Raw genomic sequence first — 16,752 nt, 5'->3', positions numbered from 1 at the left:
CTGATAAAGCTCAGCCTTGTCTCTCTATGTATATTAAGAGCCCATATCCAGATTTATTCGGCGGCAAACTGTGCTACGTTCCCAAACTAATATCAAATAGTCATCTTCAGAGATGTTGCGCGAGCCATGGAGTGAGTTGGTGTCGACTCGGTGGCTCCATCCCGCTCCACTCCTCCAGACCCCCCCGAGTGCCTCTTTTCTTGGTGAATGGAAGAATAAATAGGGACAAAATGTGCAGGAGATGTAAATATGCAAACTCACGGGCAGCCATGCATGCATGATTACACGCACTCTCTCTCTCCCTCTCTCACTGTCACACTCAAACACACACACACACACACACACACACACACACACACACACACACACACACACTGGCCGCCCCCTCTCCATCTGGTGAGTTGACAGTCAGGACAGAGAGGAAGAGCACAACGACAGAAATAAGAGAAATGAAGAGGATGGGGATGTAGTCTGATGGTGTTTGAGACACTGATCCTGGATCTGTTGGGGGCTTTTTGCCCGGTCACTTCAAAGGTCACTTTGTTTTTGGTTTGTTTTTTTGTTTTTTTTTTACAAATTTTTAGATCTTCATCTCTCAAACTGTTCTCCAGCGGAGGCAGTCGTGTACAATTAATTATTCAGAAACCTCTCTCTCTCTCTCCGCGTCTCCAGAAAGCAGCACGTTTAGCCCTGCGTCCAGAGCCTCCTGCTAAAGCCGACGCTTTGTTGCAGAGGGCGAGGCCAACGACTGGCTGGAGGGGGTGGTCGCTAACCTGTCAGAGGTGTCAGTGAGGCCCTTTGTGACATCACAGACGTGACACCTAGAAGTGAGGGTTTTTTTTTGTAGAAGTGAGGCTTGGAGGAAAAGTGGAGGTCTTTTGTAGGTTCTGGGGAGTTTACTGAGAGGACAGAGACAAATAGCTCTAATCTGGTTAATTCAGTTTACTGTCATATAGGACCTTTGAAGCAGCGAGTGTAAACAGAACTGCATCCGCCTCAGTTTGACTGGCATTTTTGGATATTTCCCATTCTAACTCCCATTCTAACTCCCCTCAACCCGCTGGACCAAAACACACCAAGCCTGGTTTTTGTTCCCTTCCAAATGTGTGGAAGATCCATCAAAGCCTCAAAGTTTTAGTGGCAGGCTGTAAACAAAGGGCTAAATATACCATTTACTCAGAAGTATACAAAGGTTTGTGGAAAATCAAGTGTCCAGGACAATAAAGTGATGACCTGAAAAGTGTACAATAGGGAATAATTACTCAGCTTAGTTTACTGAATATTATGAGCTTTTGTTGAGTTCTCATTGTCTCCTGACATTGTGAGTGCAAAAGCTCAAAACCAGGAGGGTGGGTTTGTTTGTTCAGGGGAGATGGGGCGGGGATAGAGGTGTGTGTGTGAGTGTGTGTTGCTTCAGGGTGGGGGTCTCTGTTATTCACCCCATTTTCTATTAATAAACACATCCTGAAACAATGGGACGCCATCTGTCCCGAATCCTCTTAAATAAGGGTTTAATTCAGCTCCACGTGGCCCCGTTTCAAACAAAGCCCGGCACACACAACAGCCCAGGAACACCCCCACCCCCGTCACCCCTCCCGCCACACTGAAACAGACACAATAGAGACAGAGGTGACCCCACCAGTCGCTGATGTTATCCCCTGAGACGAGGTGGGTACGCCACAACGCTTGACATTTAGTGGATCCGTGCTCACCCCGAAGGCTGAAATGAACACCCAGCGTGCAGCAGATGCAGGCAAATCAAAGAGGGCCCGTCCCGTCCCACTGGCTTCTTTGACATGTGAGCGACTCCAGCAGGGAGACAGGGTGAAACCAGATCCAGCTCTCGCTCTAACCACCAGGTTCAAAGTCTCAGCCAAACATTAACATTAACATTGGAAGCAGTTCTCTGCATCCCAGCATATATGAAGCATGCCCTCTAAAATCAACAGTAAACTGAACAGAGGCCGAATGAAGAATGAAGTGCTGCTATGTTTTCAGTTTCCTCCCTGATCTGCATCTGTGCTCATGAATTCTGTTCAAGCTGATCCTCAGAAGTAGCAGGATGCTGCACTAGTGCCCAGTCCCATCCATCCCATCACTCACATCACAGCAGAGATCACCGCAATCACATTCATAGATTACTTCTATTTATAGGAGACTATCAAAAGTACGTGTTTAACTCCTGTGTTGCAGCGCTGCTGATGATATCCGGTTACATAACTCACCTTTAAAGCAACGACTTTCTGTTTCAAAACAAAAAAATGAGGCAGGACTTGCTCTTAATGACATGTGGTCAAAGGGTTGATCATTTTTAATCTAGTGTTATTGACCTTTTATCTTAATAGTCGCTTTAAATGCAATTTAATGTGCAGGGTGGCCGTTTTAGTTGCTGTTTAATTTGAACTGTAACTCAGCCAGTCCCACTTACATTCCTTTTTAATCCAGGGGCGGCTTGTTTTTGGTGCACCATCATGAAATAATAAAACCTTTTCCTCAGTTATACAACAGGGCACGTAAGCCTTACACCCTGCGTCTTGAAAGAGTCATTTATTCACACAAAATTAGGGTTTTTTTTGTTTTTGCTTTTTTTTTTTTTTTTTTTTTAGACTCCAAGGTTAAATTTCAAGTCTCCTCCCCAGAACCCACATAATCCCTTGCTGTTGCTGGGTCACACAGATTAAAGACTTGTCCAGAAGATGAGATACAGTGCTTGCTGGCACTCCTCACCATCAGCATGTCAAATTCACACACACACACACACACACTCTCTCACACATACACATGTGCGTGCACACACACACACACACACACACACACACACACAGTGTGCAAGTTCACTGGTTGGACACCAGCCCAAACCTCCAACTATATGTTGCGATATGCAAACGGCAGAAAGTCGGAACTCTCGTTGTTCGCACTACAAATGCGGCAACACCAAATCTCTTTGGGTTGGAATTCCAAAGGGAATGTTTAATCCCACTCTAGTCACACTGCGGCTAAACTGGCAAATATGAATATGAAGAAAGGTGGCAGTAGATGCCTTGAGTGGTCTCAGTACCAGACAGTCTCAGGGAAATTCAGGGTTTGATCGTCTGTAGCTGGAAATCTGCCAAATATCGGCCTTGTCCTGTTGTTCTTTACCTACAGCTGTAGCTTTTCCTTGTGTTTGGCCTTTTCCAGACACGCAGACAGATTTTTTTTTGTTGTCAATACGATGCTAGCATGTGTACTTTTGGCATTTGTACAGGAAAGCAGGTTTCCTGTCTTGTCTTTTGTGTGCGATGTGTTTATATAACCTTACCTCCAAGTAGCAGTGGAAAAAAAAGTGCAAACATACCATATTAAACTCTTTACCATGGCATAAAATACCAGCTGAGACTCATACGATACAGTTTACTGGACAAATATGAGTTTGGTATTAATGTGAGTGGCAGTTAAAAGTCATCAAGAGAAGAAAGTCTTTCAAAATGTCAACCTTTGGGTTAAAACCCTGAACCCCAAAACGCTTTGTGTTCCACGACACGACGACTTCTCTCCTCCAGAGACAGACGGCATTGTACAGTGAGTCTCTCTCAGTGTGTTAAGAGTGGGGGTGGCAGTGGGATCATAATCTTCTCTTTCAGCCACGTGAGGAATGAGAAACAATAAAGTAAGGTTTGGAGTTGGACAAACTCCGACCAAAGAGTGGAGCTCTCACTCTGCTGATTCATCTGACAATCTTCTCTCACCGCTCGCCGGGCTTCAAAAGAAGAGCTCGGCGAGCGGCTTCATTATCTGCCTCCCCAACTCTTGGCATCCATTAAAGGGAGCGCCTGTCGAAAAGCCTGCCTTCCCTCATCACAAGGAGTTAGATAAGAGCGGAGAGCAGCACGAACGGGGTCGTCCCTAAACAACCAGGACATCTCTGCTCTGCTCAGTTATGTCATGAGACGTAGAGTAATTGGGAGAGGAAAAAGATGCAGAAAGGAAAAGGAGGACGCAGCAGCCTCTGGACAACATTGGCGGGCGCCCGTAACGACTTCGCAGTCAGTTTTCAAACTCCACTTTGAAAGGGTTTCTCCGAGGCTCAGGCCGCCACACTGTCGACATCAGAGGGATCTCGGAGCGGCGCTGGCTGCGACGGTTGCCATCGAGAGGCATGACACAGCCTCAGATCTCTTTGCGACGCTATCAGTTCAGAGAAACCCTGTCGCACGGTCTGGCAACGGCTTGGATCCTCCAACAGCCAGGATCCCAAATTTACAAGGCAGCTATGAAAAAAAAAACAACCCAAAAACAAGGGCATCAGCGCTGCATCAGCGCGATGGTTTTCCCCGCCACCGTCGGTCTCAGCTTAGGGGAAGGAGCCGGCGTCAGTGTGTGTTTTAGAGGCTTCTGCGAGACAGGAAGAGGCCGATGTGATGTGTGGTTAGAGTGGGCTGTGAATGACTTGGGCTGCCTCTTGGGATTAGCGGCGGTTAGCCACGGGGCGCTGCGGGGGTTTCACTCAGAATCAGGTGGCCCCAATGGGAACAGCTGATGGCCCGAGTGTGGAGATACCCATGTTGAATTGGAACCCACAACCACTGAGGTTGTGGGTTTGATTCCCGCAGCCTTGGTGTTTTCATGTTCTCCCTGTGTCTCAATATATTCTGCTTTCCTCCTGCTGTCCAAAGACTTGCTTGTTTGGCGAAACGGCAAAAATGACTCTGAATGATGTGTTGGTGTGAGTGTGAGTGTGAGTGTGTGAGTGTGAGTGTGAGTGTGTGAGTGTGAGTGTGTGAGTGTGTGAGTGTGTGAGTGTGTGTGTGTCTCTCTGGCCCTGCAGTAAACTGGTGACTCTCCAGTCTGCAGCTTTGTCTTCAGCATAAGAGAGCAGGGATCGAATCCAGGACCATCACATCACTGAGTGCAAGAGAAAGATGGAGGGATGGATGGATGGATGGAGGGAGGGAGGGAGGGAGGGATGGATGGAGGGATAGATGGATGGATGGATAGAGGGAGGGATGGATGGAGGGAGGGAGGGAGGGAGGGAGGGAGGGATGGATAGAGGGATGGATGGATGGATAGAGGGAGGGAGGGAGGGATGGATGGAGGGATGGATGGATGGATGGATGGATGGAGGGATGGATGGAGGGATGGAGGGAGGGATGGATGGAGGGATGGATGATAGAGGGAGGGATGGATGGATGGATGGAGGGAGGGAGGGAGGGATGGATGGAGGGATAGATGGATGGATCCAGGCAGCGTCAGAGCCTCTCACTGCGGTGCATCAGATTATATTTGGTATGAAAAGCGTGAAATGAAATTGAATTACTGTCCAGAAGGGAGGATACGCGCTGCCGCCGCCGACCGCTAATGTTGTTTATACAGCGCTAATTGTCGTCGCTGTCTCGCCTATGCCTATGCATGTGTGTGTGTGTGTGTGTGTGTGTGTGTGTGTGTGTGTGAAGCCCTGGCCGCACTATGGGCATCCCAGTGACCTCATAACCGTCCTCCTGACACGCTGCTCACGAGCGTTAAAGATCTCTTGTGTTGCGGGTCTGACAGTGACGATCGGGCTGTGAGCTCTGATCCCAGAGGTTGACCCCAGCGTGACCTGCAGGCCCTGGGATATCACTGTTGTCTGCAGAGACGCTCTGCCTGAGGCTGCCGCACAAAGGCTGTTGTCTGGGTTGGTTGTTTTTAGTTGTTGGTTGTTTTTTGTGTTTTTTTTTACACACAATTGATGAATTAAATCATTTTAAAATGTCAATTTTATTTATTGTAGCAACTTAAATGGAAAAAGGCTGCAAGTCGTTGTTCAAATTACCATTGCGGTCCAGATGTGGTTGGGCAGCTCAGAAGGTGAGAGACGGGCCTTCAGTTTACTATTTGAACAGAGTCTTACATTAGCATCACACTGCTGCAAACACGCAAAGAACCAGCACACAAACACACACACACGTGCACAGGAGCCAGCGCAGTGTCTCAGCCACGGCTTTGCGAGCCTCCCGCTGTTGCTTTGGTCTAATCCATGCCGTTTTAATGGGCTTCTGGCTTCCTCTGAAAGGGAGAAACCTTTGGCACGGGACCGAGCTTGAACCCTCTCTCATCTCACCTGGGAACCTCTGTGCACTGATAACACAGTGAGTGTGCGTGTGCGTCTTTGCGTGTGTCTTTGTGTGTGTGTGTGTGCGTGTGTGTGTGTGTGTGTTCTTTAGTTGACGTGGAGATCCGGGGCCTTTAATCTGCGACGGCGATGATGACCCAGTTTTGCCCCCCTTCCCCCCCCCCCTCCCCCTCCCCTCCGACTCCCCGCCCCTCAGTCAGCCGTCGCCAAGGAGACGCTTCCCTCTCATCCCTGAACGGATGCTGTCGGATGCTCATTAGGTAGTTCATCTCACACACACACACACACACACACACACACACACACACACACACACACACACACACACACACACACACACACACACGTTCTCAGTTTCATAGACTGCTAACCTGGCTCGGTTTTAAAGGCGCAGTCTGTAAAATGTATTCTCTTGTGTCGCAGTGACGTTGATAAAATAAATTGTGGGTCACCGTCCACTTTCTAGGCTGCAAACCACAAACTTCAATCAAATTCATGCAAACCGATCTTAACGTGCTCCGGCGTCGGCACACACCTGCGATTCTGCGTCCGCCGCATTTGCATTCACACCGCAAGGTTTTGCTTTCATGTGTGTGGGGGGGTTTTTTTTTTTGGCATTTGGACGGAAAAAAGGCGCGGAAGTTTCTGTCTTCTCTTACTTTCTGTTTCAAACAAACACGCGCGCCCGCACACACTTACACACTCACACACACACACACACACACACACACACACACACACACGCACAGACTCGACCCCAACACCTGACCGCACACCGTCCCTCCATTGAATCCCAGTGCGGACACATGAGTCACAGTGTGCTACATCTCACCTTATTTACAAGATCTGACTCCTGTCGTCACGCATGGCTGAACCTATGCATGCGTCCCCCCCAACACACACACACACACACACACACACACACACACACACACACACACACACACACACACACACACACACACACACACACACACAGGGCGTCCAGCAATTTATCTGACGAGCCGTTAATCCCGCTGGCCCAGATTTGGTCCACAGTCTGCTCCGCATGATGTTACGTCGTCCTCGTCGTCATCCCCAACAACTGCACACACACACACACACACACACACACACACGCACACACATATGCACAGGCGTGCTCCCCCACCCACCCTACCCCGTTTCTGCATCCTTCCTGCCTGCATCATGTGACCTCCTCCAGAGCCACGTGCACCTGTGACCTACTGTACCAAGCGGCAGCTCACGCCGCCAGCGCTATCTACAGCATTTAGGCACAGCGTGAGTCACGGCGTGGAGTAAATGCAAAGTAGGGGGGCCGGCTCGCCATCTTCCTCATCTCTGCCACCGCCGCTGCTGCTGCTGCTGCCGCTGCTGCTGCTGGTGATGATGCGATCGGACGGCCGATTGTCCGCACTCTAGACGACGCCCGCCTCGGGTGCTTTTGTGCATCGCCGCGTCGCCATGGCAACAGGTCCCCCCCTCAAAGGTAGAAAGCGTCAGCTATGAGGGGGTGCGGAGGAAAAACGCTCGCCCGGACGACGGTGGCTGCGGCGGCACGCGGCGCGAATGGAGATGCGCAGGATCACGAGTTCCAACCACAGCGGATAAAATTGCAACGTTGAATGCCGGATGGAATCTTCTCAAGTGTGGCGGTGACGGCTCATAACCGCACTGCAGCAGTGAATCAGACTAACTTTTGCGTCAGGGTCTGTTTGTTCCATTTCCCATCATGCAGCTGCCCCCCCTGCCCCCACCGCCCCCACCCCCCCCCCCCACCCCCAGCTGCTTTCGACGACCTCATCAACGCCTCGGCTCACACAGCATCAGAGGGCCGCACTGTTAGAGCGCTGCGTCCAAGGTGGGGATTTGCACATGTCCGTCACATACTTGACGCGTCCATCTGGGGAAAGAGCCCATGCGGTGTCTGGAGTGAGGAGGCTCCTCCTTTCGGAAAACTAAGGGGATTGGATGAAGCTTCCGGCCGTCACATTCCGAGCGGGCCAGTCAGATGGCTTCACTTCTTCACTGCTGAGTGATGAACTGCCGTGTGGGATTAAACTCCTCCCAAAACCACTCGATTGAAGAGGAGGGAAGCCTCTATGTCAGGGCACACCAACACCAGGTGGCGCCCCCCACGGACCACACGGGTCGCCCCCTGCAGGCCTGATCTAAAAATAGCACGCCTCCTTGAGCTGCGTCTAAAATTCAGTTTTAATCAACCGTGTTAAGTCAGTGGTGATGATGATTGAGAACTTATTGTCTTCATACACATCAGTGTCTTCACATAGACCAGCATCATTGATAATAATATTGAACTCAAGGCTAACTGGGAAAATGTGTCATTTCAGGAGAGTCCAGCAAACTGGTGGCCCCTCATATGACTGAGCACCAATGAAGTAGCTCTCAGGTTCAAAAAGGTCAGTGACCCCTGACCCCACCACTGTGGCTCCGCCTCTTTCTCCTCAAAGGAAGCCAATGGGTCTGTTGCACTGTGAGCAGCTGAAAATGATTCAAATCTTCACCGCAATCTCACTGCACTTAATGTCAAGTGCAATTAAAGCATCTGCTAATTTCTTTTACCATGAGCCTCGTGAAGGCGGCTAAGCACTGATATGAGAAAATCATCGTAACCTCCGGATATTCCGTCGCACATTTTCATTGGAAATCAAACTTCAGTGACGCGAGGGATTCATTTGTGTGGTTCTAATTGAAATCCCTAAAACGCATGTTTCGTTTGATTACATTCAGCACCAATTGAAAAAAGTCAAATAAAAAAAATCCCGCTCTATAACAGATTTCAAACCAACAAACCAGAGTTCCGTCTGGCTTTCCCCCTGCCGGGGACACTGTTGCTGCGACGCCGTTCTAATCAGGCGAGAGGATTGTTCCACTTTTCCCTCTGACTGAGTGATCATTTATTCCCTCGGAATTGAAAAAAGAAAGGAGAAGGAAAAAAAGCAATCCCACGGAATCTGCTGCCTTTTTGAAGTCAGCCTGCGTGACGGCTGCCGCGTTCGGGATCCACTCTGTGAAATCGGCGCGGCCGCAAATCCACAGGGGAGGATGCGGATGGGGGTGGAGGCGGGGTACGAGATTCAGCGCTGGGCGTTGAAAAATAGAAAGAGAACACAGAGAGCGAATTAAATGGATGGGGCTGAACGGGAGGAGGAGAAGAAGCAAGAGCGGGCAGAAGGACGGAAAGGAATAACGATGAAGAGACAATGAGATGATGAGAGGAACAGATGAAAGAGACGATGATGGCGATGATGATGATGATGATGATGATGATGATCAGACTAAAGTAGCTGGGTGTTTGTGGGGAGTTGTGAGGAAGGAAGGAGCGTGCAGGGGAAGAGGAGAAGTTTACGACGGCGGCGGCGGCTCCCCTTTTCCCCGTCGCACTGAATCATGTCACTGGGCTACATCCTGTCTGTTCTCCACTCTCTCAGCGGCCCGAAGGCGCTCAACAGGCCGCGCCGGCTTTTATGGGAAGCAGATGTTGAGCGCCGGAGACAAAGAGAAGCAGGAGTTGGGGGAGAAGTAAGACCGAGTCCCAGTGGAAGCCTGACTGCTGCTGCTGCTGCTGCTTTCAGGTCAGCGGAGGCAGGCAGGCAGGCAGGCAGGCAGTTCCCCAGAATAGTAAACGTGCCACTTTGTGCATCATCGGCCGCTTTTACTTTCCGTGTCCCAACCTGGTCCATCCCGTATAATCCAGAGCGAGTCAGCGGATCACTTCCTCCTAATCCAATCAACTCTCACATGAGGCGCTGGCTCGGGGAGAGTGAGCGAGGCGAGCGCTCAGGCTGAGCTGCGAGTCGGGCACACTTTAACCCCGACGTTTGCTTGGAAATGTTCCGAATGACTGGATCAGTGTAGGACAGATCCGGCGTCTTCTTTTTCTGGATCTATTTTCAGTGCAAAGCATTAGAATTACAAGTTACCTTGTCGTACAACAATACCCATATTAAGATCTTTGCTTGCTTTTCTGGACTCCAGGGGAGCAGCCTTGCGTAGTGAATTGCCCAAAAATCTTCTACCAGGGTCTGAAAAAACCAGCATGTTTAGCCATCTGTTTGCAGCCTGGGCTTTCACGCAAAAGATTTTTGAAGAGTTTCTTCAGCAGTAAATTCCTTCTTTTCTTTTTCTCCCACAGTGGGAGATTTACTTCTATAATCTGTTCAGTTTTTTCTTGAAGGAAACCAAGTTCGGGAATTAAAACGCAATGCATGAGACTTCATGTGCAGCCATAAAGTCAGAACCAGACTCTGAGACTGAAACCACACCACGACTCCACCGTTGTTGCACAATTCTTTCATTAGTAAATGACTTTTTTCCGCACCACACAACATCACACGAGGCTCCCGCTCGCGAACACACTCAAAAGTTCTCCAGGTGCTCGTGCTTGCGCGGCGCAAACCCCGCACGAGTGGCGCAACTGTGCAGCGGAACCGCGTGGTCAGAACGAGCCGGGACGGTCGAAAGTTGCAGCCACACTTTTGCCTTCCCGCCGCGGCTTCACTCCAGCGTCCGAGCGCAATTATGCCAAAACAAAGAAAATCACCGCAAACTCTCATGATGATCGTAATGATAATCACGGTGACGCATTAGCACCTACCCATTTCAGCAGCCGAATCCGTCCCTGACACTGAAGCCCCGCAGATGTCGCTCAGGTCCACAGGTTGTTTGGAATGGGACGCAGCATGTAAACAACGGGACGCGTCCCGTGTTGGCGTCGGTGCGGGGGGAGGGGGCGGGTCCGATCGAGGGTGTGTTGGAGGGTGAGCGGTGACGTCACGGCCGCGGCTCCAGATGGATCACACTCGCGTTAATCCGCAATCCAAGTGTTCTTATCGGCGCTCCAGATGGGCGGCAGCCCCGTAATTCATTTAATTGCGCGTCTGTATGTGGGATTAATAAACATTTATACGTTGAAACACTTCGTATGCAATTCCCAATTGCAATTTTTCAATTCTCGATCAAAACATTCAATCAAAATTCAATTCATTCATCAAAATGTAATAGATTTTGTTACATGTTACATTTCGTTACGCACACGTGCTTGCATTCAGGCTTTTCTCTATGTTTTTTTTTTTTTTATAATATTGGAATATAGTTTTGTTATTTTTAAAGGTAACATAGAAGACACTTCCAAGTCAGTATCTCAACAAGGAATCCTTCATGGAAGAGAGATTATTTGTGATATAAATCTGAAGGGAACAAACTAACTGGCTACTTCATGATTAAACATGATATTTCTCTCACCAATGACAGCAGCTGAATTCAGGCTGTGGGGAATTATGGGCGATTTTAATTGCGTTGCTGGTTTTGGATATGTTGCAATGTGCTTTCATGTTCTGTCTTTGTACATTTTAGAATAGACATCAGACATGTGGTAATGGTGCAGCTTGCTGTTCACCACGGATGAAAGAGAAGTCCGACTTTCCTCCAGTCGGGAGCTCCTGAGCTTCTCAAGTCAGTGACGATGATAACACACGTAGAGAACATCTAGTAGTAGTAGGCATCTCTATCAAATACAAATATTCTGAGAACTTATTTCGAAACTGTAATATTTTCCAGATAAATGTTTGCACTTTTATAAAGATACCATTATCTGATGATGATCCCCCTCGCCTGCTGAAGGGTTATATGCTTTTGAGAAATGTTCTTTGTCTGCGTCTGAATTGATGGACATGAATGAAATGCCCCAATGCTTATTAAGGGTCTTTTCATGAAATACAAATTCCACATTGAGGGGAACAAATGCCAGAACTGACAGTAGTTAATCCAAAAAATAAAACTCTTTATTGTATAGAAAACTTATGTTAAAATGCACTCCACTCATCTACATTCATTCAGGTACATTTACATAACCTGCAGCAGCATTACTGCAGGGTTCACACTCTGAACCAAAAAGTAGGACGTTGCTTAACGCTGACTTAGAAAAAAAGACGTATTTTTCCCCCCAGCAACATGCACGTCCGGGATTTGCAAACACTCGTATGATTTCTGCCGCTTGGGTTCATCTCACTGGCTGCACCGTCAGCAGCTGGCTGCCCATCAACTGCTTCCTAGAGTTTCAGTGGGATGACTGGCCAGTACTTGGGCTGCTTGAGGTCACAGTTCCTGTCAAACGTCAGCTGCATGGCTGCCTCCATGGCCTGAATCTTGGCTGCGTCCTCGCCATAGAGTTTCTTCATCTCAGCGCCGCGCCTCTCGCCGGGACGCTCGTTCGGGGGCACCGTGCTGCCTCGCCAGGAGACGCCGCGCAGGTCTCGGTCGGCAGGGACGTAGCTTTCATGCTGCTCGGCCTCTATCTGCTGCTGCTTTTCTGTGAGGTTGGACAAACAGAAAAGCAAGTTATAGTGAACGAGCCGTCTTGAAAAGCTCCCACCTAAATCATTATCAGCTGGTGAAGGTCATCTACCAAGTAGTGTCCGTCCCTTCAAATGTTTTCTACGGGCTCTTTGGAGTGGACACTTACTCAGCTCCTCTCTGTGTTTCTCCGTCTGGGCAAAGTACTGCCGTAGTTCCTCGCTGATTTCCATGTTGCTGACGTCACACTCAATCTCACTGTCCGAGCTCTCCTCCTTCTCCTCCTCCTGGATTTCACCCTCTCCTCCATGCCAATCAGCGTATCGCTGGAAGCTGCTGCTGGGACGCTGCACCTGGCAGTAGCCAGGGCCATAGGCTGCCTCCAGGGCCCTGCAGTAGGCACGCCTGTGCCTCCAGTACCAGGCCATGGCCTGCTGGTAGTGCTGCCAGTAGCGGCTGTAGACAGGGCTGGAAAACCACGACATCACGCTGCTCAACTCTTCCTGCTAAAGGCAAGATGTAAGATCAGTATGTAAATAATGTGTGTACACACAGTCGCTGCTTGGAAACCAATACACCAATATACACGTTTACTCAATGTAATAATAATAATAATAATAATAATAATAATAATAATAATAATAATAATAATAATAACAATAATAATAATAATAATAATAATAGATTTCATTTAATGTAATGTAATTTTGCCCGCATGTCTTAATGCTGCAGCCGCTTCTTCACTTAATGCGCTTAACTTCCGGTTTTGTCAACCTTTAATGACGGTCGTGAGTAGACGTAACAATAAATATGAACATGCCACACTTACCATGCTGCCTGCTCACTTTTCTGCTGTCGCTGTTAATCGACACATAAAAAGACAAATCTGAAACGAAACGGTGATCTCAACGTTAGCGAACAGCGAACAGGAAGTATGTTGAACAGCGCGTGTTACAGCATAGAATACCGGAGTGAAACTTTGCGCTTATGCTAAATTGGTCCGCTATATAAATAAACGTCATAACGTTTAATAAATATATAACTTAAGAGATGGCGGAAGATGAACGAAGAACTTTGTCACAAAAACCGTGACTTGACTTATGGCACAGATAAACAGCTGAGTTGCGTTGAAGTTGTGTTACCACATGCAGGGATTTTCCCAGCATGCTTTGAGTCGACGTGAGAGAAGACAACGCCGTGGCGCCACCGCGTGGCCTTATTGTAGGTAGTATATAAGTACATGCATAATTGTCAGCGCTGACGTTTTGATTTCGATTAGCGAAAAGCCGCATGTGTGTGTGTGTGTGTGTGTGTGTGTGTGTGTGTATATATATATATATATATATATATAATTTTGCTACCGTAATCAAATTTCAATAAATCAGATTGTTGTAGTGCCAGCTTGTCAGGATAACCTACATTCAGAACCTATGGATTATAATAACGGCATCTCAAAGCTTGAATGTGCCGAGGCTGACCCATGTCAGGGACAAAGATGTTTATTGTTTGGCGTTATGATTTGGGTTATCATTTTGTGACTCTCCACTCAGATAATTGCTTGCTTGGTTTTAGTTATCGATTTTGGAGAAATGCCCAGATGCAAAGCCAGTGAGGATTAGGCTGTGATCTATATAGTAAGTGGGTGTGAAGCAGAATGTTTGAGTGCCGGGAGACGCGTTTGTATATCTGGGTCATGCTTTGGCTCCAGGCTTCAAAGCTCTCAGACAAAATGCAAAAAGACAGATGTGCCATTTCAAAGACGCACTCACTCATCCCTCCACCGTGTGTTGTGTCCACTGCACACAATCAATCTTGAACTCAACTAAGACATTTCCAGAATGTACCAATTTTTCAAGAATCATTTTGCCTCAAATATCAGAGAATGCTTTTCCGAGGGAGTGTGTTTGCATTTTGCATTTTAACAAAGCAGATAACTTCTGTTACAGTGCATGCTGTGTTTTGTCAAGCAGCTACACAGGCTGAGCTGTGCAATTTGGTAAATTCATAAATTACAATCATTTGTTATGAAGTCCAGTAAAAGCAAATGATTTCCTATATGATGACAAATGTGACATCAGACAACACACTCAGTGTCATTTATGTAACAAACTGGTGGAGGTGAAAACCACAACACAAAGCATCACCGCTTTTGTTCCTGCTCCTACTATCATGCATGGTGGTGTTGACATTTTGTGCATACAGCATCTGTAAAGATGCACGATGTGTCTCAGCATGGTAAATATACAGTACATACAGTACATACACTTTTCCCATCTGACCTCAATATCACAGCATCTGGTTCCCACTTAATTGGTGCGTTACGTGCAACTGCCCTGGTTCATTCACTTTCCATCCTTGTGTTTGTTTCGTTATTTGCGCCACTTTGCATTTGCATTATATGCATCTGCATTGTCACACAGGAGGCAAGCATACAGCAAGCCAACAGCAAGCCAACAGCAAGCCAATCACTGGTTTTGAGGTGATGGCGGTCGCCTCACGATGCGAAAACGTTTCGGCTGACCCCTAAAAATGGAAGCAGAAATTACTGTTGCAGCACTTCCTCATTAGAATAGTACGGCTGCTGCACGTCACGAGAACCTGGTTTCGAGGTGTTTGAGCTCTTGTCCCCTCTGAGCCAGTCACCACTGCAGCAGCAGCAGCAGCAGCAGCAGCAGCAGCAGCAGCAGCAGCAGCAGCAGCAGGTTCTCTGTTGCTCACATGCTTTGATCTGAATGGCGACATGGAAATTTTCACTGCCTCTGCTTCTCACACTAACTTTGGCTCTGAGCCAAGAAGGTAGAGTATAGATATTACTTTTTTCTATCTGAAAAACTGCAGCTGGACAGACCTCTTGATTGTGAATATTAAATGTGTTTGCAGATGAAGTGCAGCAGCAGCTTGTGATGAGAGCCGGGAGTGATGAGGTGATTCCACTGTGCTCAGATGACTCCATCGTGTTTATTTGGTGTTCGATCAGAGCAGAGACGGAACACAGAGAGGAGTGTCGTCTACATTACACAGATAATGGGGACTTTAAGAGCAGCTGCACCTCCAGGTTCACGCTGCAGACACACAATCACACTGTGTCTCTGCACCTGAGCAACTTGACTCCAGAGGACTCTGGGGACCACACCTGCCAGTGCTCATTTGCTGCAGGAATTCAACATCTACATCTGAATCTCACTGTGATCGGTAAATACATGATCCTTTTCCTGCATTTATTGCCTTTAAAATTTACATGTGTTCACCTCATGTTTTCATTGGGAGTTTTTCATTGACATGACTAAATATTAAGAGCTGCTCTAGAACTTAAAGTCACATGCATTAGTAAAAAGTTCTATCTAAAGTGTTTACTGACACCCTCTCCTCCGGACAGGTGATCCAGTTCCCAGTGTTTCCCTGCCTGCTGGGCCGCTTGTCCTTGGAATTGGAATTGCTGCATGCTCATTAATGATCATACTGATAGCTGGAGTTCTTCTACTGTTTGTCGGGCTAAAAAGTCACCAAAGGTACGGAAGAGTGCTCTGCAATCTTTATATGCAGAAGAATGGATGAGAGAATGAATGACCTGTTGATTTTTCACCCAACAGACGGCGGCGTGAGCGACAGTGTTATTACATGGACCTGGTACTGCACCACTGACTGCTGCTTTTGAATTTTCTAATGTAAAAGTCGACTAAGTTGCGGCTGCTTTAACTTCTTCCTCTTTTTTTTTCAGGAAATGCGAAACGCAGACCCGAGCTTCACCTCCTTCCAGAAAGAGAACGAGATTTATTCCATGTAACGCCCTTGGCTTCAAACAGTTGTACATATCGTCTGTACAAAGGCCGCTAAAATGTGCTGTGCTGCAAAATAAATGGTGTATTTTTCTTTTGTCACGTCTGTCATGTTATGCCCCACAGCTTCCTGTGCATACTTTCCATCCGTGCTCTTACCCACACCTAAGACCCCCATCACCACGTCCTCGCTGCTGCAAAACCTTCTCACCTTCCAATGCGTGAAGGAGATTCACATGAACAGACCCTTTAATGTGTGTGGCACTTGAGCCTGTCTTATGGCAGGTAAGAGCAAGAGACGAGCACAGACAAGCACTCAGCGAGAGGTTGAAACCCAGTTTCCATCAGACTTGGGCGCCGCAGGTCGTCTTTCACCATTTATGCGCCTCGAAGCTGCGAGACTCAAACTCAGCGAGACGAAGAGCACCAGAGGGCCAGAAATAGGATGCAGGAGCTTTCGGTCTTTATCGACTTTCATTTTCTATGCAAATGTGTGTCGATGCGAGGTCTGTCGAAGCTGAACGCGACCCTTTGTGATGTCATAAAGGACACAGCTAGTGCACAGCTCCG

The 16,752-nt window shown here is 47.9% G+C and overlaps 2 protein-coding genes and 2 long non-coding RNA genes across 7 annotated transcripts in view; 2 read left to right on the top strand and 2 right to left on the bottom strand.

Moving 5' to 3' along the window:
• LOC142881493 (neuronal membrane glycoprotein M6-b-like) overlaps positions 1 to 10,812 on the bottom strand; it is a 31,864-nt gene extending 21,052 nt beyond the window's left edge. The window contains exon 1 of the mRNA XM_076015798.1: positions 10,710 to 10,812. Coding sequence (XP_075871913.1) covers positions 10,710 to 10,713 — 4 coding nt within the window. The 5' untranslated portion in view covers positions 10,714 to 10,812. The remainder of the gene's footprint in view (positions 1 to 10,709) is intronic.
• Positions 17 to 10,340, top strand: LOC142881494 (uncharacterized). The gene is made up of 3 exons (XR_012925588.1): positions 17 to 534; positions 673 to 827; positions 8,443 to 10,340. It is a non-coding gene; the product is annotated as an uncharacterized LOC142881494 (long non-coding RNA).
• Positions 10,813 to 11,873: 1,061 nt separating the features above from the next.
• Positions 11,874 to 13,520, bottom strand: gemin8 (gem (nuclear organelle) associated protein 8). 4 transcript variants are annotated; one of them, XM_076015808.1, is made up of 4 exons: positions 13,374 to 13,520; positions 13,236 to 13,292; positions 12,576 to 12,909; positions 11,874 to 12,422 (listed from the first exon to the last, which is right to left on the bottom strand). In XM_076015808.1, the coding sequence occupies exons 2-4, from the start codon at positions 13,236 to 13,238 to the stop codon at positions 12,163 to 12,165; spliced, it is 597 nt and encodes a 198-aa protein (XP_075871923.1). In that variant the 5' UTR covers positions 13,239 to 13,292; positions 13,374 to 13,520; the 3' UTR covers positions 11,874 to 12,162. The 4 variants fall into 4 exon arrangements, with proteins under 4 accessions (XP_075871923.1, XP_075871920.1, XP_075871919.1 ...); XM_076015805.1 differs by having other exon boundaries at positions 12,576 to 12,912; positions 13,374 to 13,518; XM_076015804.1 differs by lacking the exon at positions 13,374 to 13,520 and having other exon boundaries at positions 12,576 to 12,912; positions 13,236 to 13,371.
• A 1,326-nt stretch (positions 13,521 to 14,846) lies between these two features.
• LOC142881495 (uncharacterized) lies at positions 14,847 to 16,281 on the top strand. Its single transcript, XR_012925589.1, has 5 exons — positions 14,847 to 15,202; positions 15,287 to 15,598; positions 15,783 to 15,915; positions 15,997 to 16,033; positions 16,125 to 16,281. It is a non-coding gene; the product is annotated as an uncharacterized LOC142881495 (long non-coding RNA).
• Positions 16,282 to 16,752: the final 471 nt, after the last annotated feature.

The sequence above is a fragment of the Nelusetta ayraudi genome, unplaced genomic scaffold (assembly GCF_046127955.1).
Source record: "Nelusetta ayraudi isolate G7.1 ecotype Tasmania unplaced genomic scaffold, CSIRO-AGI_Nayr_v1 ptg000197l, whole genome shotgun sequence".
NCBI classification, from domain to species: domain Eukaryota; kingdom Metazoa; phylum Chordata; class Actinopteri; order Tetraodontiformes; family Monacanthidae; genus Nelusetta; species Nelusetta ayraudi.
The sequence above is the reverse complement of the archived record's forward strand: the minus strand, read 5'-3'. Positions and strand labels throughout refer to the sequence as shown.